The sequence below is a fragment of the Urocitellus parryii genome, chromosome 2, assembly GCF_045843805.1.
Source record: "Urocitellus parryii isolate mUroPar1 chromosome 2, mUroPar1.hap1, whole genome shotgun sequence".
NCBI classification, from domain to species: domain Eukaryota; kingdom Metazoa; phylum Chordata; class Mammalia; order Rodentia; family Sciuridae; genus Urocitellus; species Urocitellus parryii.
In genome coordinates this window covers 147,445,028-147,470,430 of record NC_135532.1, presented here as the reverse complement: position 1 = coordinate 147,470,430, position 25,403 = coordinate 147,445,028, and the positions used below count along the sequence as shown (strand labels likewise).

At 34.3% G+C, this 25,403-nt stretch overlaps 1 protein-coding gene across 1 annotated transcript; it reads right to left on the bottom strand.

Moving 5' to 3' along the window:
• Positions 1-951: 951 nt before the first annotated feature.
• Positions 952-1,905, bottom strand: LOC113177644 (olfactory receptor 5K16). The gene has a single exon (XM_026382200.2). It carries the CDS (start codon positions 1,903-1,905, stop codon positions 952-954), a length of 954 nt encoding a protein of 317 aa, XP_026237985.2.
• Between the last annotated feature and the right edge of the window lie 23,498 nt (positions 1,906-25,403).

Sequence of the window (25,403 nt, the reverse complement as noted above, 5' to 3'; positions counted from 1 at the left end):
TTACAAAAATTTTAAAAACCTCAACACAGAAATAAATTATTTGCCACAAAGATTTATAAAAATTTAGAATGTTTTCCTTGAACTTGGTGGTATAAATAACTTTTAAAAACATAAGGTAGAGAAAATGAATAAACAATTCATAGGGGTAAAAATGTCTAATAAACATATAATTTGGGTACCTATTACCATTACTTAATGTCAAAAATAAAACAGAATCCTCATTAAAATGCTTTAAAGTTTTTTACTAACTGTTTGATGTGTAAATGGTATGTTGCTTTATATTGCAAAATGTATAACATGATTGATACCTTTAGGAATGAAAACAATCTTAATTTTACTCAGGTTAAACTAGATCTTATCTAATTTGCTATAATTCACTATTAATTATTTAATAAAATATTCATGTTTATTTCTTCTCATTCCATTCTTTTTCCATTCTTGGAAACATCTAAATAAAACTTCATTACTTTAACTATAGACTACTGCAATTAGTTTATAATTTCTAATTAGTACCTCTGTACTTGTTACAAGTGTCTGCAATGCCATTTTTCTGAAAACCAAAAACAATCATCTAACCTGTTGCCCTTGGAAGTGTAAATGTTTCTAACACTTCATAGAATCGAAAGAAACTTTCTTCCATTAACTGGATAATATTAATCAAAGGAGATCCTTTTCTCTTTAAATATTTAATTTTTATGCTATTTTGATTTTTTAAGACTTGTAACAATAAAATGACATAATTACATGAGACGAGTAAGTAATAACAGTGACCACTGATTTTCCCTTGATTTACTCAGATTGTTTAATATGGATTAAAATTTGTCAAACAATAACAAAATTCTATCATATAGCCTTTAATAAATATAATCTACTGGCTTAAAGATATTTCATGTAAAATAGTATTTCCCTTTTCTATGTTCATTATTTATGAAAACATTTTAATAAATAAAATTAATTAGCTATAGGTGATGAAGTTTGTTTAAGAATGTTATAAGACTTCAGAATATTTTTTAGTACATTTTTCACCTCCTTATTTCTCAGACTATATATAAAAGGGTTTAATAAGGGAATTACGATAGTGTAAAAGATTGCCACTGGTATATCTTTATCCCCTTCTTCAAAAGGCCGAATATACATGAGGAGACAAATGTAGAATATTGAGACTGAGAAAAAGTGGGATGCACAAGTAGAAAATGCTCTACCTCTCCCTTCCTTGGATTTCATTTTGAAAATTGCAATAATAATGCAAAAATAAGAGATCAAAACAGTAGAAATGGTAAAGATTTGAATTGGCATTGAAAAAATATATATCATTAGTTCATTAATGAAAGGATCGGTACAGGATAGTCTATAGAGTGGAAGGATATCACAGAAAAAGTGATCAATTTGATGAGACCTGCAGAAAGTTAGCCTTAATAGAAGTCCTACATGAATCACAGAATGCAGATTACTAGCTATGAAGGTTCCTATAGTCATTTGAATGCAGAGTTTCTTTGACATCAGGGTGTGGTACTGCAGGGGACTGCATATTGCCACATAGCGATCATAGGCCATTGCTGCCAGAAGAAAGCAGTCTGCAGTCTCAGCAAGACAGAGAAAATAAAACTGTGCCATGCATTCATAGAGGGAAATCTTTCTGTCCTCAGAAAAGAAGTTCTGTAACATCTTGGGAGTGATGGCACAGGAACAGCAGGAATCCATGAGAGCCAGGTTGCCCAGGAAGATGTACATTGGTGTGTGAAGACGGCGGTCCATGTAAATCAAGGCCACCAACCCTAGATTCCCCACCATGGTGACCAGATAGATGGCAGAGAACACCACAAACAGAAGAACCTTTATGTCTGGGTGATCTGTAAATCCTATGAGAATAAATCCAGTCGTTATGGAGTGATTTGCCTTCGGCATTCCTGACTTCTGTGCTGTGATAGAAATCATAAAGAAACTCGGTTAAGATTTGCAGGTAAATGGATGAAGTTAGAGAAGATAATGCTAAGTGAAGTTAGCCAATCCCCAAAAAACAAATGTCGGATGTTTTTTTGTGATATAAGGAGGTTGATTCACAGTGAGATAGGGAGGCCGAGCATGGAAGGAATAGAAAAACTCTAGATAAGACAGAGGAAGAGAGGAGAATGGAGGGGGCACGGAGTTAGAAATGAATTTTCTAACTCCATGCCCCCTCCCTTCCCCTCTCATCCCTCTGTCCTATCAGACAGATTTCTAATGGTGGAATGTGATAGACATTATTATCCAAAGTACATGTATGAAGACACAAATTGGTGTGCGTATACCTTGTACACAACCAGAGATATGAAAAATTGTGCTCTGTATGTGTAATAAGAATTGTAATACATTTTGCTGTCCTATATAAATAAAAAATTAATTTAAAAAAGATTATAAGAAATGAATTACAGTAGATGGGGTAGAGAGAGAAGATGGGAGGGGAGGGGAGGGGGGATAGTAGAGGACAGGAAAGGTAGCAGAATACAACAGTCACTAATATGGCATTATGTAAAAATGTGGATGTGTAACCGATGTGATTCTGCAATCTGTATTTGGGGTAAAAATGGGAGTTCATAAACCACTTGAATCTAATGTATGAAATATGATATGTCAAGAGCTTTGGAATGTTTTGAACAACCAATAAAAAAATAAAAAAAATTTAAAAAGATTATAAGCAGAATGTGTTTAATTTAGCAGCTCCAACTACTATATGTATCAAGAGGAAGCACCTTTTCTTCCAATCACCCTATATTGTGTCCTGATCAGTAGCATACTCACACCATGACCAGTCTTTTGAGAGAATTCACAATCATTGATTGTGTACATAGGAATTGTCTTAAAATATCTTTGTGAGGTCCTATTGTGGAAAAATGTTTCTACATTAATTATCAAATCCCCATGTATAAATTAAAGGTCAACATATAATTTGCCATTTCCCAAATTAAAAGATATTTTCTTATGGTAACTTTCTTTAAAGAAAGATGAATACACTGTTATGTGTTTCTTTACATATTGTCACGTATTTATATATGACATACTTTATTTATATACTATCATGCATTTATCTTTCTCTAGAGGAAGTTATCATAAGAAATTTATCTTTTAATTTAGGAAATAGCAAATTATATATTGACCTTTAATTTATACATGAGGATTTGATAATTCATGTAAAAACAATTTTATGTTTCTTTACTGTCAAGTATAACTAAAAAGAATCAATAAAATAAAAAAGAAAGAAAAAAGTCCTAAATATTATGCTATGGTAAGTATGAAATTTTAAAATTAAATTGGTCTTTTGAAAATTTGATTAGCTAAATGTCTGTTTTAAACTGCAGAATTGGGCTGGGGATGTGGCTCAAGTGGTAGTGTGCTCACCTGGCATGCGTGAGGCACTGGGTTCGGATCCTCAGCACCACAAAAAAAAAAATAAAATAAAGATGTTGTGTCCACCGAAAACTAAAATAAAAAAAAAATTCTCTCTCTCTCTCTCTCTCTCTCTCTCTCTCTCTCTCTCTCTCTCTCTCCCCCCCCCCCAAAAAAAAAAAAAAAACTGCAGAATCACAGTGAATTAAAAAAATATAGTCTCTATATTGGCAATATTTCCTAGACAATGACACTAAGAAATATATTAAAGAAAGAATGATTTATTGATTGATTGATTTTTGCTACTGGGGATTGAACCTAGGGATGCCTAACCACTGAGCCATATAACAGCCCGTTTTGTATTTTGTTTTTGAGACAAGGTCTTGCTAAGTTGCTTAGGGCCTCACTTAGTAGCTGAGGCTAGGTTCAAACTTGCAATATTCCTCCCTCAGCCACTGAAACCACTGGGATTACAAGCATATACCACCATGCCCAGCAAATCTATTTAATTTTTCACAGGGAAAAAATATAAAATGTGAGTTAAAAATCATTTTTTATTCATTATAACATATTTAAAATCTTGTTCCTATCTTGGAGGACAGATTTCTGAAGGAGTTATTACTCTTACTTATCAATTTGTCCTAAAGCTTTCTCTCTCTAGTTTTAAAGTGTTCGATATGCATATTTAACATTATGAGACTTGTTGAAAAAGTCTCCAAAGTGTGCATAGTATTCTTCATGTTATATACCTGACTTGCATCATTTCAAACATCTCTAGAAACTAAAGCCTTCATTTTCATTGCATCCCATGAATATTTCATGTTTAATGACACTTGCAAACTCATTTATTTACTCCTGATCTGCCACACATTTATGTTAAGGATCATCCAAATTTATTATATTTTTATTTTATAGTTTGCTGACTATAATATTACAGTGTTTCAAGAAGTACAGAAGCATTCATGTTTTAAAGAAATGTCATGTTCATCTTTCTTCCAGAAATTGCTGTCTTTAGATTTAGCATCCTTCAGATAGACATTTTTGGAGAGATCCTACAATAGTTATTAAAGTATGGTGTTCACAAAACACATTTTGACTAATATTTCGCTGTTTCTTATTATTTTCTATGCTGAATTTTATGTGCTGTTTTTTCTATTTACTCACACAATATGGTGAAGTTTTTTTTAAAGTTTTATTAGTAATGGCTTATAATCAAACAAATAAAATTAATTCTACATTATTTCTTAGGCATATAAACACTTTTAAAATATTACTCAGAATTAAATATTTTAAAAATTATTTATAAAATTATAAAAATGCTGCTTTTAATTAATATTTTAGTAACACCTAATGGTAAATCAACTGAAAATGATTATGTGGAATTCAAAAAAGGGTTTATATTTCAATCAATTACATTTTTATTTAGAAGACATTTTATCAAAATGCAAATGAAGGGGCTAGGGTTGTGGCTCAGCAGATTGGTGTTTGCCAAGCATGTGCCAGGCCTGGGTTTGATCCACAGCACCACATAAAAATAAATAAAGTAAAGGTATTGTGTCCAACTACAACTAAAAAATAAATTAAAAAATGTAAGTGAAAATGCATTTTTTTCACCAATGAAAAATACAATCATTCAGCTGAATTATGAATCATATTTAGTATATAGCCCAGAATTATTTTACAGAGTTGCTGGCATACTTGCCTGTGTATTTGCTGATTAAACTATGATACCTTTGAACTCAGAGTTGACAAAATGATCCTTTACTGAGTTTCATTATTTCTTTCCATAGGTCTTCAATTCAAAGAGAAGGAAAGATAAATAGATAATAAAATGGACAAAACCTGAAAACAATTAAAAAATACTGAAGAGTTTTACAGAAATGTGTATTTCTCCTCATTTATAATATAAATAAGTTAGAAATCCATCCTCCTATTCTGAGTTTATTGAAATATTCTATTCAAGCTCATTGAATATATATATTGCAATTAGGAAAATCATGAACAAAATCTTTGGTGTTTAAAACATTGGGGAATAATTATGAAAATGCAGAATAACTTCTCTTCTCAAAGGTCAGTGACAATAATGATGTTAATCTCAGAGCCAAGTTAAAGTTGTCCATTGATTCTAAGGGGATTTCCTTGGCACTGACACCAGGGTAACCTTACAGAGATTACTAATCCAAGAGGCACAGTTCCCCTAATACCAGTAAATCAAATAAATAAGTTAAGGGAGTATGAATTTTGAGAATATGAGATTAAATCAAATTGCCATCACTAAAATTGGCTTATGAATCATCTTCGTTTTTCAAACACTTGATTTTTTTCTCTCTCCACCCCTCCCTCCAACCCCGTCTCCCCACCTCTCTCCTTCTCTCCCTCTCTCCCTCTCTCTCAAATGTTGTTTACTTGAATACTACAATGGATTGAGGTAAAAGATTCATTTTAATCACTTGAAGTGGAGGTTTAATGGAGATTTGAAGAGAGATTTGGATTTATGGAAAACAAGCAAAAGTGATGTGATCAACTTCTATTGAATTCCTTTATTTTACTTCCTACAATGAATCTGACTAAATCCCCATAGATAAATTGTCTGATATTGTATTTCTTTAGTTTCACTTATGGAACATAATATAACCAGAAAGAAACTAAAAATTTATCTAAAATATTGTCAAAATGAAAAAAAAGCACACACACAAACACACACACACATTTTCTGTACTCTGAAACCATTACCATCAACGATGCCATTTTTATTGGTCTCCCGTCTCCATCCTTTCTCTACTGTGGATATGCTTTTTCACAATACAAGTGTTGCTGATTGCTTATTATCCTATAATCAAATTCTCTGTTCTTTATCTTGGATTCCAAGGACTCCATAGATGGGGTTTGCCATCACCTATTACTTTGTTTTCTCCAGTTCTTCTTTCTGAACTCATCTCTGGGAACTCCTCATCACTCCTCTAGTACTTGATGTACTAGATTTCAATCCTGGATATTTACTCAGATCCTACTCTTATCTGAAATGCTCTCTGTGACTATTCCTCTATCTAAATCCATTCAATCTTTTTTCTTTTTAAGAGAGAGAGAATTTTTTTAATATTTAGTTTTTGGTGGACACAACATCATTATTTTTTATTTTTATGTGGTGCTGAGGATCGAACCCAGCGCCCTGAGCATGCCAGGCGAGCGTGCTACCGCTTGAACCACATCCCCAGCCCCAATCCATTCAATCTTAATGTGAGGTCTGATTCACACCATGAATTTATTCTCAAATTTCTAATCTGTAAGAATAATTCCAGTCCTTCTGATACAAAGAGATCTGAATCAGGATCCATTTGTATCTTTAGTTGATCTACATGGTCAAGTTTTATTTATTCTCAGATAGATTTATTTTCTTTTTGGCTTTACTCAAAGCAAACATCTAGATTTCCAGAAAACAATAGACTCTCAATAATGCAAATAGGATTTCTTGTGGAGATTCCAACTAAATAAAATGTAATATAAACAGGCAAGCCATTGAATCAGATATTGTGTGAACTGGCAGGAGTGGGATTGAAGAAGAATTTGCATAGTTGAATATTTCTTCTTATATGGAGTTCCCAATCTACATGGTAAAATGACTTACACCATTATATAGAGAGCAATTATACATACTTATAGGAGTGGAACAGGGATGGGGTAATGTTGATCAGTGGGCAATGAGGTACAGTAAGGAACAAGGAGTTTTGATCTGATACTGCATATTTGGCGACTCTAGATAACAATTCAGTATATTTCAAAAGGCTAGCAGAAAGGATTTTGAAAGCTTTCATCACATAGAAATGATAACTGCCTGAGGAGATAGATGTGTTTAATCTGATTTAAGCTTTATACAATATATGCATGTATTTTAAAGTGTTTACCCCAGTAATATGTATGATTTTTTATGTTTTATATATGAATCAAAAATAAATTTAAAAATAAAATTATATTTTTTTCTTAAAATATAAAACATCAAGCAAGATATACGGTAACATTTATTAGGACTTCAAGGTCTAAGGGAAGACATTATCAGAAAGTAGCATTTCCTATGATTCTTGAGGTATTAATCAAATCTCAATAGATAGAAAATGTGTGGCACAACATCATAAACTGAATAGCAGGAATAAAGTTTGAAGAATGAATGCCTAAACACATAAGGCATATTCACAGAATGCAGAATAAACCAAGATACCAGAATCTGGACATATGCTAGGAATAGGAGTCAGGAGGGTTAGCTGTAGCTGCTTCCCCTTCTGCCACCCATCTGTTGACCGACACTACTCTCATTACCTCTCACTTCCTAATTACCAGTTCTGAAGCATTTTGTCCATGGTTATCTTAATAAATCAACTATACAACTTCACACTATTGGCCACTTTCTGAAACTCATTCTCTCCTCTGATTTCTGTGATAATAATTTTGATTTTTATATCTCTTCCTCATGTTTTCTATTACATCCTTGATTTTCTTTTCCTAAAAAACATATTCATTGACATAAAGAGTTCATCCTTAGGTACATGTAGAAAATTATGCATTCTTTTAAATATCAGTCACTAACTTATAAAAGGTTGTTCTAACATTTACTTGGTAAGTTAGCATACTGTCTGATTACAAACAGTTGGTCTTACAAAGTAATCAGAAAGTAGTGCACATTATTAATCTTCAAAATAGGTTCTAACCTTCACAACATTCTTTAGAATATCATTAAAAAGATGAAAAAAAATTACCATCAAGTTTTTTATAAACATAAAATTTTAATATATGATTTATATAACTTTTCCCAGAATAAAATATAAGTAAAAATATGTCAAGCATGTATCAAAATTTTATCTGTATGGCATGGTTTATTTTCACAAAGTAGTTATGTTTCTCTTAGCCAAATATCAATCACACTTATATACAAATACATTAATTACTTTTTAAGTATTTGATGAATAACTGTCACTGGAGAATGGATCAGCAAATTTACAATACCTATTTTTATTTGAAATGCTGGGTATGATTTATCCTAAATTCAGCCATTACTTTTAAGTATTGACATTATTCCTATAAGTCTTTGTGTGCAATTTTATAATGTGTCTAGTATTTTAATAATAATAAAAAAAATATCCATGACACCCTTTCCATGCACTCCGGGCAATAGTTTCTTTACTGCAATAGTTTGAATATAAATGATGAAAATGATTATTTTCAAACAGAGTGGTGTTTCCACTTGTTTTACTCATTGATTAATGATGCGTCAGCTTTTTAATTTGTTTATTCTTTTTAGATATATATGACAGTAGAGTGCCGTTTGATATATTATACATACATGGAGTATAACATTCTAATTAAAATGTAATTCTTGTGGTTGTACATGATGTGGAGTTTCACTGTTTGTGTGTTCATATACAAACATAGGAAACTTATGTCTAAGGTTTACTACTTGTCTTGTTAATACCCATCCCCCTCCCTTCCCTTCATTCATTTTTGTCTAATCCAATGAACTTCTATTCTTCCCTATCCTCTATCCCCATTATTGTGTGTTAGCATCTGTATATCAGAGAATATTCAGCCTTTGTTTTATAGGACTGGATTATTTCTCTTAGAATAATAGTCTCCAGTTCCATTTATATACAAGCAAATGCCATAATTTCTTTCTTGTTTATGGCTAATATTCAATTGTGTATACATTTTATTTATCCATTCATCTGTTTTCAAGCACCTAGGTTGGTTCCATAACTTCACTATTGTGAATTGATCTACTATAAATATTGATGTGGCTGTGACACTATTGGATGCTGATTGTAAGTCCATTGGGTAAATACTGAGGAGTAGTATAACTGGGTCAAATGGTGGTTCCATTACAAGTTTTCTGAGGAATCTCCATACTGCTTTCCAGAGTGGTTGTACCAATTTGCAGCCCCATCAGCAATGTATGAGCGTTTCCTTTTCCTCTATCCTCACCAACATTTGTTGTTACTTATATTCTTGATAATTGCCATTCTGACTGGAGTTACATGCAATCTCTGTGTAGTTTTCTTTTGCATTTCTCTAATTGCTAGAAAAGTTGAACATTCTTACAATATATTTGTTGACTGATTGTATTTCTTTTCTGTGAATTTACTGTTCAGTTGCTCTGCCCATTTATTGAGTGAGTTATTTGGTTTTTTTGTTTGTTTGTTTTGTTTGTGTGTATATGTGTGTTTTAGTGTTAGTTTTTTTAGTTCTTTGTAAATGCTGGAGATTAATGTTCTATCTGAGGTATAAGTGGCAAAGATTTTCCTCTATGCTGTAGGTTCTCTCTTCACATTCTTTTTGTGTTTTTTAAATATTTACTTTTTAGTTATAGGTGGACACAATATCTTTATTTTATTTTTATATGGTACTGAGGATCAAACCCAGTGCCTCACACATACTAAGCGAGTGCTCTACCTCTGAGCCACAATCCCAGCCCCTCTCTTCACATTCTTGAATGTATTTTTTTGCTGAGAAAAAGCTTCCTAGTTTCAATCCATCTCATTTATTGATTCTTGATTTTCCTTTTTGCACTTTAGGGTATCTTGTTGAGGAAATCAGCTCCTCAACAAGAGGAACTGACAGGATGGATATTTGGGCATACATTTTCTTCTATTAGACACAAAGTCTCTGGTCTAACTCACTTTCAGTTGAGTTTTGTGCAGGTGGAGAGGTGGGGATTCAATTTTATCCTATTACATATGTGTTTCCAGTTTTCTCAGTACCATTTGTATAAGGGGCTATCTTTTGTCCAATCTATGTTTATGGCACCTTTGTCTAAAACTAGGTAACTATATTTATGTGGGTGTGTTTCTGTGTCTTCTATTCTGTTCCATTGGTCTTTATGTCTGTTTCTGTGCAAATACCATGCTGTTTTTGTTACTATAACTCTGTATTGTAACTTTAAGGGACTAGTATTGTGATGCCTCCTGCTTCACTTTTTTCACTAAGGATTCGCTTTGGCTATTCTATATAAGAGTATTTTTCCAAATAAATTTTATGACTGCTTTTTCTATTTTTATGAAGAACATCACTGGGATTTTAATAGTAATTACATCAGATATGTATAGCACTTTTGGTAGTATGGCCATTTTGAAAATATTAATTCTTCTATCCAAAACCATGGGAGACCTTTCCATCCTCTAAGATAATTTCAATTTCTTCCTGTTCTATGGTTTTCATTGTAAATATCTCTCACCTCTTTGGTTAGGTTGATTCCTAAACATTTTTTTGAGGCTATTGTGAATAGGATAGTTTTCTTAATTTCTCTTTCAACTGATTCATCATCAGTATATAAAAAATTGACTCCCATAAATTAATTGTGTCACCTTCTTATTGATAAGAGATCCCATTTTACTTTGTGGCCACATTGCTCTTTTGTAGTATTTCTGATACTGCCAGTTATCAGTGATGAGTTTGGCTCCCTCACATATTGAACTTTGAACATCAGATAAACATACTCAGACAAGCATATAAAGCAGGGTTTATTTAAAAAGGGGTAACATAGTCTTCTCCTGGGAGGGAGAAGAGGGTCATAGGTGGTATCCTGGTATCCCAAGATGTTAGGTGTTCTGCCTTTTTATATGTCTTAGGCTTCCTTTGGCCTCTGCCCTCTTCCATCTTATGTTTCTCCTTCCTTCATAGGTGACTAGGCTCTATGTGGCAAAAAGATGGGAATCAGGTGAACTAAAGGGGGAAGGGCAGGATGGAGCAGCTCAGGACACATTAATTAAAAACTTTATAGCTCCCTAAAGGGAGGGGCAATTCCGGGGACAGGTTACCTTAGCAACAGGTTGAACAAGGACAGGTTATTTTGATAGGGTGGAGGAAGGGCTCTGAAGGCATTTCAATCCCTCAGGGGGCAGTCTCCAACTGCCGAACTCAACTCAATCAAATTGGCCTCCTTTATCTGACCTGACTTGATTTACCTATCTATATTGAAGGCCTGTCTAATTCTGTCTTCATTTTCACCAATTTTTTTATATTCGTCCCAATTGTTTACTCATTATGGAGAAATAAGCATTTTCTCAATGATATGCTGCTTATATATTTTTACTTTAAATCAAATCACCTCAATAAGGGCTTCTTAACTTTTTGTCATTTAGTTAAATGTATAAAATAATGAAATGAATTTTGCATAATAAAATTTTCATTTACCAAGCAGTTGTTTCACTCTAGGAATTCTTTTAAAAACAATATCGTTTTGTGTTCTTAATTATTATATTATTATCTTTGTAATTTAAAAAATATTTTATTTGTCCATTTGAATTATGAATAACAATAGGATTCATTGTGATTCTGGTTCAATGATGGAGTCTCTATTTTCAGATTGCATGATAATGGTAAAAAAAAATTTTGTCACTAGGGGGAGATGCAGGGACACTGAAGAAGGATTGGTTTCTCTAGTTGCCTGCTTTATTTTCTTGCTCTTTAACACAACTACAAATGACATACATGTCAGATACTGTTTTGTTCAGCTTTTTTGCTGCTGTGACTAAAAGACCTGACAAGAAAATTTGAGAGGAAGAAAAGTTTATTTGGGAGCTCATGGTTTCAGTGGTTTCAGAAATGGAGGCTGGCTCCATTTCTTGGTGCTCGAGGTAAAGCAGAATATCATGGTGGAAGAGGATTGTAGAAGGAAGCAGCTCCCATGATGATCAGAAAGCAGAGTGAGACTCCACTCATCAGATATAAAAATATAGACCTAAAGGCACAACTCCAATGACCCACCTCCTCCAGCCACACACTACCTGCCTTCAGTTACCACTCAGTTAAAACCCATAAGGGAATTAATTCAATAATTGGGTTAAGGCTCTCACAATTCAATTATTTCTCCTCTAAGCCTTCTTGCATTGTCTCATGCAAGAGCTTTTAAAAGACACTTCACATCCAAACCCTAACAGATACTAAGTCTAATCACCTCCAAAGTATGTTGTTAGAATCACTTCAGTTGTAGGCTTGCTGAATTGACAACCCTGTCCACAGCTTTCTCCTTGCTTCTTCATCAAGCTACCTCTGAATAGACTCTGGCCCAAAAGGACCCTGAAAATTCTCCACTATGCAATATGCTACAGGTCCACTTTATCCAGCAAGGTCTAGATCTCAACTTTAAGCAAGTAGCCCTACCTTCATAGTTGTTCCTTCTCTGGGACAACTTTTCCTCAAGCATTGACTATATTTTGGAACTATTTTATCCCTTCCTATCTTTAGACCTTCCTCTTTCTCCTAACTGAACATTTACTGATTAAGATTTGATGCTAGCGATAGTCTAAGAAGACCTACTCTACACAATGGGATTATAGAATAGGTGTCTCTCTTGCTCAAGCAGAGTGTTAACATCTGTGACCCTGGCTAACACCATGTGGCATTACAATTAAGCAAGCTAACTTATAGTCCCAATTAAAACTTATAACTTAGAAAATCAAGTGGCACTTCCCTTGGCCAATATTTCAGTAGTAATGACTTCAAAGGCTATGGTGTAGGATGGACTTTAAGTATGCAATATAACTTGCAGGAAAAAAAAAATGCACAGAACTTTTACTTCTTAAATCACAATCTGGTAGGATTGCAACTAGAAAGCAGAATAAGAGGCCTAAATTTCCTTTCCTTTACCCCACAGATCTATTGATTCAACAATAACACAGAGACCTCTTGCCAGTGGCCAGGCTGACAAGATGAGCTGGGTTCAAAGGAGCTGGTTGCAACAATAAACTTAGAAAATGGCAAAGAAACCATGCAACATAAAGCATGAGTTTTGAGGGTGGGATTGCTCTGCAACCCCAAGGATCAGCTCCAGGCTGGACAGCATTGGAAAGAGAGCATGCACCTGAATTCTTTTTATTTTATAGTGGGGACACACACAAAGGAGGTTCAATGGAATGTTCTTCATCAAATAAGGCAGGGCATAGGGTCTCAAATGTGGAGTCTTGCTTGGTGATGTCTTGTGGTCAGCAGATTGATTGACATCTTGGCAAGTCACACCCATCTCAGGTGCTGTGTAGAATTACAGGCAGAGCTAGAGCAAAGGCACACTTACTTTGCACAAACCAATCAGCATGCAATGCCAGAACAGTCCCCACATATAGTTCAAATGTGCATAGCTCACACACAACCCATGGATGGCTCACGACACAGACCAACTCACTTTGTGGGAAACATGGGATCTAGTTGAAAAGCTTCTACATCCCAGGCAAGTAAAAACCAGCCATATTGAAGTTAGGAGAAGATTGAAGATACGAATTGCCATAATTTTGATCCTGCACAGCTTTATACAATTAGTGGAACAATCAGCTCCCGGCTTCTCCCTGGAGAAGAAATGAAGGAAAGAACTACACCTGAATGATTTTCTAATATTTTTATAGACTTTCTGGGACACTAAATGTTGAAAAGCTAAGAAAATTGTGAAATTTTTAACCAGAGTAACTAAGACAAAGGAAACTCAAATAAAATAATAAATAAAAGGAGAAACTCTACAACGTGTGTTGCATAAATAAAAAGCCTAAATAAAGACTTCTATAAACAACTACATGCCAACAAAGTGGATAGCCTAGAAATAGTCCCATTTATGTCTAGTAATTTCATTGTAGGAATTTTATTTCTGGTATTTCATTATAGGATCCGATTATTATTAATAGAAACAATAAATATCTTCTAATAAAACTGACTTACAAATGGATGAATTCCTGGAAACATATAACCTACTAAGACTGAATTATAAAGAAACAGAAAATATGAACACAGTTATAACTAATAAGGACATTGAGTAATCAAGAATCAAGGATCCCTCAATAAAGAAAACCTTGAACTACACGGCTTTATGAATGAATTCAACCAAACATTTAAAGAGTCATTAATGACAATCCTTGTTATTCTCTTCCTCATAATGAAACAAAACTGTTTTTAAGATGCCAGAATTACATTATTACTATATTTAGATGGGTGCCAAACTTAAGTAAATAGCAGAGAGAGTGACTCTAAAAAATAGAAAATATTCTACATGAGAATTAGCAAAGGATTGCAATTTGGAATGCCTGCTATGACAGATGAAAGCATATATTATGGAGACCTAGAAAGTCATGAATTTCAAAAGGCAATATAGACAATGTTACACAAGTCATTTTGAAATAACTGTCTTTGGTTCTAAGGTTAAATCACAAGAGAAATGTTAGTCTAAGATTAAGAGACAGTTGCTGAGCAGATGTTGGTAAAAGGAATATCAACAGTGGAATGAATCTGACATAACTTGGCTATATACATATACAATTACACCACAGTGAATCTCACCATCATGTACATACATAAGACTGGGATCCTAATTAGAATAAGATATATTCCATGCTTCTGTAAATATATCAAAATAGTTTATACTGTCATGTATAACTAAAAAGAACAAATAAGAAGAAAAAAGAAATATCAACATTTCATGGATTACTAGACAAAGGTTTTAATTGACTTATATGCCTGGAGACCAAAAGTTCCAGAGTAGCTCCACAAAAAGAGGGTTTACAGAAGTCATGTGACAAATGGTATCTTTGCCAAAATATGACTCACAGTGGTTCAGTTATACCATGGAACACTGTAGAGTTATTTCCATAGTTATTAAGTGGATAATTGGAGCAACATACTTTATAACATTTCCTTTATGACTCAAGTGGTGAGAATCATTATGGTAGAAAAAGCTAAGCATAATTCCCTGGAATTTCTCCTTCCTACTAGAAAAAATTCTAAATCCATAGATAAATGGTGTATCATCAATATCACAAACCATACCTTGAAAGAATCAAATATAGTAATACCTATCATATTTTTTCATTTTGACTCACTCACTTGATTAAGAGAAATAAAATGGATTTGGGAGAATGACTGAAATATTTTAAGCTTACTCAGGCACTCACTTCAATTTCAGCTGCTTGTTCTAGATGTAATTTCAGAATATGTTTTTTCTTCATTTCAATTTGTGAGGACCACCAAAGAGAGTCTCCTTTTACTTACCAGGCCCAAAAGTTTACACTATTTACTTAGTACTTTCTCAGTTTTCCTTATTTCTGCCACAATATGATCTGAAAAGGTCTTGATCACTTTGACATTTCACAAAATATTATACTGATTTATTGCATTTATGACCTCATACTACTTAGCATTTAGCAGGGATTTCTTAATTGCCATTGTATATGTGGACTAAATGGTGTGAGATAATGCCATAGTAATGAAATATTCAGTAGCAAATTATTATCAAGTAGAAATGTTATATGAAAACTGAATTCTGGTGGGTCTAGAAGATAAGAGTAAGTTATAACCAATATTCAGTTTTATGGCAAGGGAGATATAAAATGTGTGGTAAATAAAAAGTCAAATAAATGAACTATAACATGATGCTCTCATGATGAATTGCAAAAATTAAGCCTATAGCAGCTTTTCATATCTTTTCTTTAATTGCATGTCTCTATGTGCTTTCATACATATCATATCTCATATAATGTGTATATCATACATTATGTATATATGTTTATAGAGGATACATATACACAAATATATATATATATATATATCTCCTACATATATGTATATGTAGACTAGAGAGTAGGACATAATGCCACTAGGATGTGTGTGTGGGGTATGTTTGTGTGTGTGTGTGTGTTTGTGTGTGTGTATGCCACAGTCTGGCTGGGCAAAATAACCAGGGGGTGACAAGCAACTTGTGAAGATTGAAACAGCAGGAGCCGCTTTATTACGGGACAGCAGAGGTATATATACCTAACTAATTACACACAGCTTAAGTTAATTAACATCCTCTAGATACAGCAGTCAGCCATTAAGGAATCCTCATCATCTTAATGGCTCCCTGGCATTGCTTCACAAACCACTCCTCCTGGCAAAGTGCCAGGTGCCATCTTGACTTGGTTGTGGCCTTCAACCTGTGTATCTACTTTTCTGCAAAGAGCTATTCTCCTTTTGAGACATAATTACTGTCTTGATATTGGGTCTTGATATCTACTTATATCAATTGCTCAATTAGTATTAAATTGGAGTCCATCTCTCCCTTCAGATTCAATAATGTTTGCTTTACATAATTAAATACTCTGACATTTGGTCAATTATTATACACAATTATTAAATACAATATACAATTATCATATACATCATATACATTCGTTGTATCTTCTTTCTGAATTTATTTCTCCAAAATTATATAATGACCTTTTTTTCCCTTCCTAGTATTTGATTGAAGTCTATTTTATGTAATATAAGTATAGCTATAGTTACTTGCTTTTGATTTTTATTTGCATTAAAATCTTTTTCATATCATAATTTTTCATTTATTTGTCACTTTACAGGTGAAGTAATTTTCTTTAGGCCATGTTATTTGGGTTTTTGGTTTTTACTTATTTTTTTAAAAAACTTCATTCAGCCAGTGTAAATATTTTAGTTGGGAATTTTAATCTGTGTACTTAAGAGGTTATTATTGATAGGCATGGGCTTACACCTATCATTTTGCTAATTAATTTCAGATTGTTTTGTATTCATTTGTTTATTCGTCTCACTGTTAATCTTTGTGTTTTGGTGTTCTTATAGTAGTTACGGTTCTTTCACTTTTAAATACAGGACTGACTTTGAAATTTCTGTAGAGTCAGTCTGTAGTGATGAATTCTCCTGTTTTTTTCTTTTCTTGTAAAGCCTTTATTTCTACTTTTTGTCTGAAGCTTTGTTAAGTACTATATTCTTGGTTGCCAGCTTGTTTACTTTTAGGATTTGAATAAATCATACTATTCTCTCCTAACTGGTAAAGTTTGTGCTGAGAAATCTGTTGCCTAATGCAGATAAACTTACATGTGACTTGATGCTTTCCCCATTTTTGTTATACTATCTTTGTTTTAAACTTTTTGGTAGTTTTACTGTAATGGTCCTCAAAGAGAGTAATTTTGTATTAAATCTATTGGAAGTCCTTTGAACTTCCTGGACCTGGATGGTCATATCTTTCCCAATATTTGAAAAGTATTCAGCTATTATTTTATTGGCTATATGTTTTTTACACTTTTATTTTGCTTGATCTAGTCTGTGGCTGAGGTTCTCAACTTCATTTTCTAAGTCATTTGTTGAGTTCTTCAATTCTAAGGTTTCTCTTTGCATTTTTTTATATCTATCTCTTTGCTGAATTTCTCATATAGGTCATTGAAAGAAAAGTGACCACAACACTCAGAGAAACCAAGAGATCTTTATTGCAGCAGTGCAACAGAGGAGAAGAGAGAGAAAGAGAGAGAGAGAGAAAGAGAGAGAGAGAGAGAGAGAGAGAGAGAGAGAGAGAGAGAGAGAGAGAGAGAGAGGAGACGCGCGCAAGAGAGACAGAGAAAGCAAGAGAGAGCAAGAGAGATAGAGAAAGCAAGAGAGAGAGGGGCCCAGCAGGAGGGAGTTTTATAGCCCAAATCTAATGAGGTCTCTGGGTCTGCAAGCTGCCTTGTTGGCACAAGGGGGGTTACGTGTTCGGCCTTGAGCAGGAGGTTGAGTGTTCAGTCTTGAGCAGGGCTTGGGTGTTTGGGCTTGAAGCAAATAGTTGATAAAAAACCAGACAGAGGGTTTGAGAGGCCAGGTCATCCTGCAGCTAACTTTGTCTGGCATGCCCTGCAGACAGCTTACTCAGCCTGTCCTGCACCTAACAGTCATGATTGTTTTCTTAATGCTGAATTGTGAGTTCATAGTCTCCTGTATCTCATTAAGTGGTTTTTTAAAATTTTATTTTATTTTTCATTATTATTTTGGATTCTTTTTCAGGCAATTGATTTTCTTTTCTTTGGGTTCTATTGCTAGAGAGTTTTATTCATTAGAAAGCATCATGTTACCTTACTTTTTCATGCTTCATTTGACTCAAAATAATATTTGAATGTACGGAGACTCAATTTTTAGTGTCTGATGTAAAATGATTATCTCCACTGTCTCAGGACCAAGTCATTCAAGGTCGTCTGATAATTTGTATCCTGTAAGTCATGGGTATGGTGCTTCCAGGCTGTTTCCCAGAGCCTCAGTGAGTCAGTCCACTCAAGTGGGCTGCCTGGCTTCTTTCAGGGGCTAAACATTGATAGATGGGGCTATCTCAGTAGCTTCCTGAGGCCACAGAAATGTTCTCATCTGAATTAAAATAATCTGTGGAGGATGATGATGATGGTTATTATTATAGCTGATCACATCCCAGGGTTGAGAGTGGGTACATATAGCCTCTTTGTTGCTTCTTAATTCTATAGGAGGATGCAAAGGATTTCTGATTATTTCCCAGGGCCTGGGTGGGTCAAGGCACTCAGGGTATGACATATAGTTGTTTTGCGTGGTTGTAGGTATGTGGGCAAGATCATCCAGATACTTTCCAAAACTTTGGGAGGTAAGATTTTGCCACCCTTTGGCTTTCCACCAACTCCTAGCTATTTTATAATCTGTGTGTGGTGGGGGAAGTTATCCTAAGATAAAAGACTCTGGGGAGGGTACAACATGGACTGGGCTGTTTCTCTGAGTTGATGTGATGATATGAATTGCCTGGCATCACCTGAAACTGGGTTTAGATTCTATGAGGGCTGCAGGATTCTCTAGCAACAAACACTCTGTCTATGACATTAGTGGGGTGTTGGGAGTCTTCTTCTTACCCATTCCCTGCTATGCAAAAATCTCTGTTAATTCATGGTTAATCTCAACTAGGGAGATTAGATGGTACATATTCCTGTTTTAGTCAGCTTTTCACTGCTGTGATCAAAAACCTGAGAAGCACAATCAGAGGAGGAAACATTTATTGGGGGGCTCACTGTTTCAAAGGTCTCAGCCCATAGACAGCCAGCTTCATTCCTCAGGACTTAAGGTGAGGCAGAACACCATGGAAGAAGAGTGTGATTAAGAGTAGTAGCTCCAGATATCACACCAGAAAGCAGAGAAAGATAAAGACTCTCCTTTGACAAAATATAAACCCAAAGCCATGCCCCCAGCGGCCCATCTCCTCTAGTCACAGTTTACCTGCCTTCAATTACCACTCAATCTCTATCAGGGGATTAATGCACTGATTAAGGCTTTAATAACCTTCTCTTACTTCTAAACTCTCATGTATTGGCTAACGCATGAGCTTTTGAGGGACACTCATATCTAAACCAAAACAATTCCCTTAGTTGTAAGGCCATCCTGGATCTCTGTGCTTTTAGATATCTCTGTCATATTCCTACTAACTCTGGAACTCTCTTTCAGATGGTACAGTAAAATAGCAAGATTCTTTGTTTGTTTGAAGTCTTTTATGTGAAGAGAAGCACATTTCACTAGTCAGTGGACTTCTAATTTGATATTCAAATCTTAACATTTAGACTTGGGTTCATTGCTAAATTTGATATACTAATATTTTTCAAATTTGATTTACTAATATTTCATTAAGGTTTTTGCAAGTATGTCTGATGGGAATATTCGTCTGTAATTTTTCTTTCCTGTAATGTCTTTGTCTGGCTTTCACATAAGAATAATACCAGATTTAAAACCTGATAAGTGAATTGACCAACTGGAAATTATTCATCAATTCACTTAGAATATAAATGCTCCTTGATTTATAATGGGGTTACTTCCTGACATTCACACAGAAAATTAACATATTTTAAGTAGAAACTTCATTTAGTATGCCTAACCTACCAAACATTGCAGCTTAGTGACAGAGTACACTGTAGAGTGTCTGTTGTTTACCTTTTTGACTGTGCAGTTGATTGGGTACTGCAGCTCACTGCTGCTGCTCAGCATCACAAGAAAGTATCATCCTACATATCATGAGGCAAAGAAGGAAAAACAAATTCAAAATTTGAAGTAAATTTTCTCCTTAATATATTTTATTTTGCATCATAGTAAACTAAAAAATATTCTAAATTGCATGATCGCAATTTGGGAACCACAGTATTGTTTTGTTCAGAAAAATATGTTAAGGATTTAGACTATGGAATGCATTTTAAATTCAACATTTTACTAACCCTGCTAATAAGAAAGACATCAAATCCTGGATAATTGTTATGGAAAATTATGCTTAGCAAGAGACCAAATATCACCTGAAAACTCAGATTTATTTATTGAATTTATTGAAGCAGACCCAGATGAACTGGTGCTCTGAAGTTCTGGACCCTGAGCTGAGGTTACATTGGGCTTTACAGGAAATTTGACATCATTTTTTTTTAATATTTCTTTTTTAGTTTTCAGCGGACACAACATCTTTGTTTGTATGTGGTGCTGAGGATCAAACCTGGGCCGCACGCATGCCAGATGAGTGCGCTACCGCTTGAGCCACATCCCTAGCCCTAACATCATTTTTTAATCATTACAACAATGGTGAGTTTGAATTCTTGGACTCCGTGACCAAAGACCATGTTCAGAAATTTTATAATAAATGGTTCATAGGTGGAGAAAAAAAGACAGTAAAATACTTATTAATGTTATCATGAAATGGCCTTTACCACAGATAGCAGTAACTCAATATGATTTAAGTTTACCTCCCTAAGAATTAAGTGTATGGGATTATAGTTTAGACAGAAGTTAATTGGCCTAGCACTTAAGTGATGTAGCTACATTCCTACAGGGTTCAGAAAGTTACAAACTATTAGAAGAAAGGATGTATTTTTGTTGTTGTTGTTTAAAAAACAAACAAACGTAGGCATCTGTTGAATCTCTGACCTTGTAATCCTGGCACAGGGGTGTTAGTCTAGTCAGACTCCTAGAGACAACAATTTATATTCCAATGTGTTCCTCATCATAATGTTCCTGTAATTTAATTAATATTTGCTTTAGCGTTTGAAAATGTATTGGTACAATTTGTCCCATCATTAAAAACTAAGAGAAAATGCAATTGTTTTAATAGATGCAAAATGTGAATTTCCTATAATTTTATATGTGATAGAACTTTTAACAGACCTGAGATAGAAGAAAAAAACTTCATTAACCAAATAAAGGTTAAGTACTAAAACTTTTAAGATATATTTCCCGAATAGTAAAATTTTGTAATTTCTCTTTTGAGATCAAGAATGACACAGGGTGCCCCTTTAACCATTTCTATTCAAGGTTAGTCTGAATATTTTCACCAATACAATAAGATAAAAAGAAGAAAGAATGAATAAAAGATGTAAGAATCAGAGTTAATAACAAAAAATGTCATTATTGGTATATGATAGAAAAAAGAGGCTGAAAAATATACACAGAAAACTTTCAGAGTACATTCACTATTAAATATATTGTTTTTTTTTTTTTTTTTTTTTTTTTTTTGCAGGGGTCTGGGGTACTAGGGATTGAATTTAGAGGCACTCAGCAACTAAGCAATATCCCCAGCCCTATTTTGTATTTTATTTAGTAACAGGATCTCACTTATTTGCTTAATGCCTCACCATGGCTGCAGCTGGCTATAAACTTGCAATTGTTCTGTCTCAGCCTTCCACACTGCTAGGATTACAGGTGTGAGCTATCACACCTGGCCGATCTCAATTTTTAAGATATGGATTTTCAGTCTCTAAAAATTTATCAAGTTGTATTTTTGTGTATGCACTTTTTGAATGTACTTTATTTATCATCTTTATTTTAAAATAGATATCAAATTATATTTATTGAGTTTGCCCCAGTGATGCCAATGCTATAAACCATTCAGTGTAGCCTGACCCTCAAGCTCCTTTATAGATATGTTTAATAAATGAATAAAATGTCATGCAATCAAAAAATAATGTCCCAAAATTCTAGAAAGCCACAGAAGGATATATTTATTCAAAGTTGTAAGACGACCAGAGAATTTAATAGCTAAATGCATTGAAAAATTCCCCAGGCCCAAGTACATCTGTCACTACCATTTTCTCTGGTCTGTGATAGGTGTGTGCATGTAATTTCAAGAAGATCAGTTTCTTAAAAAATGTTATTCTACCAGCATTTCTAGACATTTTGATGGGCCAAGCTCTAATATATTAATATATTAATTATTATATATAATTAGATAATAATATATAAATATATTAATATTTATAATATTTAAATATTATAAATCTTTTGTCAACCTTCATAAAAATATCTGCAGTTAATGGTATTATTCTCACACACATCCCATCTATCAATGAGGGGCCAGAGTGGCACAAAGATTGTGACTTGGTCATGTTAGTCAACAGAAGAGCCGGACATCATAATACAGGGGTCTGATCTAAAGATTATATGCTTCACCACCCTATTTTGCCATCATTAATAATGGAGGACACTGTTGTCCTGGATCAGGCCAGTATCTGATTTGTCATATGTAATTAGTTCAGGGAGACTTAGGGTAGGTAATTGGAGCAATTAATGAACTCCTGATGTAGGTTTCTGTTAATAATATCTGAAATTTTAGATTTAGAGTAGAAAAGTAAAACCTTTGCTTTCTAGTACCTGGATTCAGGACTACCAAATTTGGGAGATCCCTGGATGGTATGGGATAGATTATGGAGTTTTATATTGGGGATAAAAATAGTAAGTTCTAATGATGCAGAATAAACAGAATGAAGGGATGTAAAATATTTCAGAGAACAGCTATTATCACTATCATCTTGCTCTAATGAGCTCAACATCAACTTGATAGAAGATGAGGGTGTGAGGATTCATAGTCAACTTGGCTTAGCACCATAACAGAGAAGGTATCTTCCCTTTCATGCCAAAATTGACTCTTGGGTCTCATCAGTATTGTGTAAACAGCTTTCACATTTGATGAAAGTAATTTTTTCCTTTCCAAAGAAACCCTATTAATTCCCTAATAAGGTCCACTGAGCATTGCACGCAAATTACACGTACATGTTTATAATTACTGAATTTTCTAAATTCCCAGCCTGTAGGCATAAAACTTCTAATAAAGTCTCTAGTGGAGACTCTCAAATGCACAATTATATTTTAAACACAGAATGTTAATTTTGTTGTATATCTCCAGTTAACAACTGAATAAGAATATTATTCATTGTACTGTTTTCACTGATTCTCAGTGGATATATTCCTATTCAATAACTAAAGGTATTATCATAAAGGAAATATTTCAGTCATTCTGAGAAATAAATGAAGATGATTTTTCTCTTTGTTTCATCATAAAATGAGAGAACTTTCTCAGTTCTCTATACCAGATTTGTTTAAGTTGTTGATTTATGTTTATAATATATGATAAATCAGGATTAAATATTGGAGATTAATCTAGCTGTAAAATTTAAGACAATAGATTGAAATAAACTGGAAGAAACTACATTTCTTAATTTCATGAACAAAAGCCTTTTAAATTATACTTTTAATGTAACTGAGAATTTAAATGGGTAAAAGGCATTATGGGGTGACTGGAAGTGATATTATATATATATATATATATCTTAAAATCCATTCTCCTCCCCTTTCTCAATCTCTCTTTTTACTTTTTCTGAATTAATATTTACCTTATTTCCCCTGTCTAAGCACCAAAACTTAGATAAGAGCAGACCTCAAACAGATCAGTAAACTGTCTTTATGAAGCAGTGGTGGACTGAGAATATAAGAAAATGTTGACTGGTTACAAGAGGGGTCTCTTTTCAGAGGTCTTAATGAGGGTTAATCATAGCAGAATGTTTGGTGTGACCTAATCGTTAAAGACTGTGAATGTGCCAGCTGGAAAGTCAGGAAACTAGTTGTGCAGGTTAAAAATCGAACTCAGGAAAACAGCTGTAAAGCCTCAAAACTCATTTTAACTCAGGGAAATAGTTGTAAAAGCTTGAAACTCATTGTTACTGGGATAACAATCTAGAGCCCAGAGTCCATTTGTTTGCATTCTCTCTCATGGGACTCATTATCCTTGGGAAATGATGAAAGCCCATAACTCAGGGCCTAATGTTTGCCTTATTCTCCTCCTCTTCCAGATCACTCTGTCCTCCTTTTCTCCTTGGGGGATTTCATTTCTCTTTTCTTGGGGGATGTTATTTTCCATATTCTTCTTTCCAGACTCTGAAAGGGGATAATGAATTGGAGTGTTGATACTAAATCTGGATGCTTCCTGCTGAGAAGGGGAAATGTTAAGGGGATCACCTCTTTTCAGAGTCCTGGAAGAGTATATGGATACCCCAGTAGCTAAGGTGGAAAAGGGATGTAAATGGAAGGAGGCTTGAGGTCATCATAGACTGTTGAGAGCCACAGCCGAGTTGGAATGACCCCTGGCATTTTGCCAGAAGTAATGATTGAGAGGCAAGCCATTAAGATGATGCTGGATTGATTCAATTGTATATAGTACCCCTGCTGTCCACCTTAGGCCCCACTACTTTGGAGTTCTGCTGGGGATTTCCTGGGAAGTTCGAGTTGGTTGGCGAAGTTCTGGTGGAGGGAGTTCCAGTTGGTGTGGTGTGCCAGAGAGGGGCCGTGTGGGTGACATTCGGGAGAGTTCCCAGGGAGTGTGCGTGGAGTGCTGTTGGAGTTCAGGCAATAAAGTTTCCTGTTTGAACATACAAGTGCTTTGTGGCGGCTCGGTGATTTGTGCCCAGCCAGACTGCGGCAATAGACAAAGTCCCCTTTTCGTGGTTTCAGAGTTTAGGGTTATGAGCATATTGGGAGAATAGCTTTGAGGTACTCCTGGGAGGCAGTTTGAGCTAAACAGTTCACCTTACTAAGAAATTGTTTCTGTACAAAATTAAAAATATAGAGGAAAAAGGTTATAACAAGAAAGATAAAGATTAATTGATTTGCTAGTACTAGGAAAACATTTTTCCCAGCATAAAAATGGGATGTTTTTCTAAAATGCCAGAAATCATATACCTAAAGTTTGTAGCAGATATTATAGTTGGGACCCTATTTTTCTTTATTCAAGGCCATAGTTCCCCACTCAAATTCAGGGTGCACTCTCCATGCAGAAGTTTGATTCCTTTGGAGTATAGCAAGCATGATTAACTTTGGAACCATGTTTTCCTGATGTTTTAATTGTCTCCATCCTGCTTGACAGACTATGCAAAACAAGTACAGAAATAAAATTATCAGTACATCTATACCTAGTAACTCACCTACATATGTAGAAAAGTATTTAAAAGGGTTAAGGG

What these genes read in the sequence shown, in the direction of transcription:
- LOC113177644 (XM_026382200.2), bottom strand. Translation starts at nt 1,905, where the DNA reads ATGCCGAAGGCAAATCACTCCATAACGACTGGATTTATTCTCATAGGA.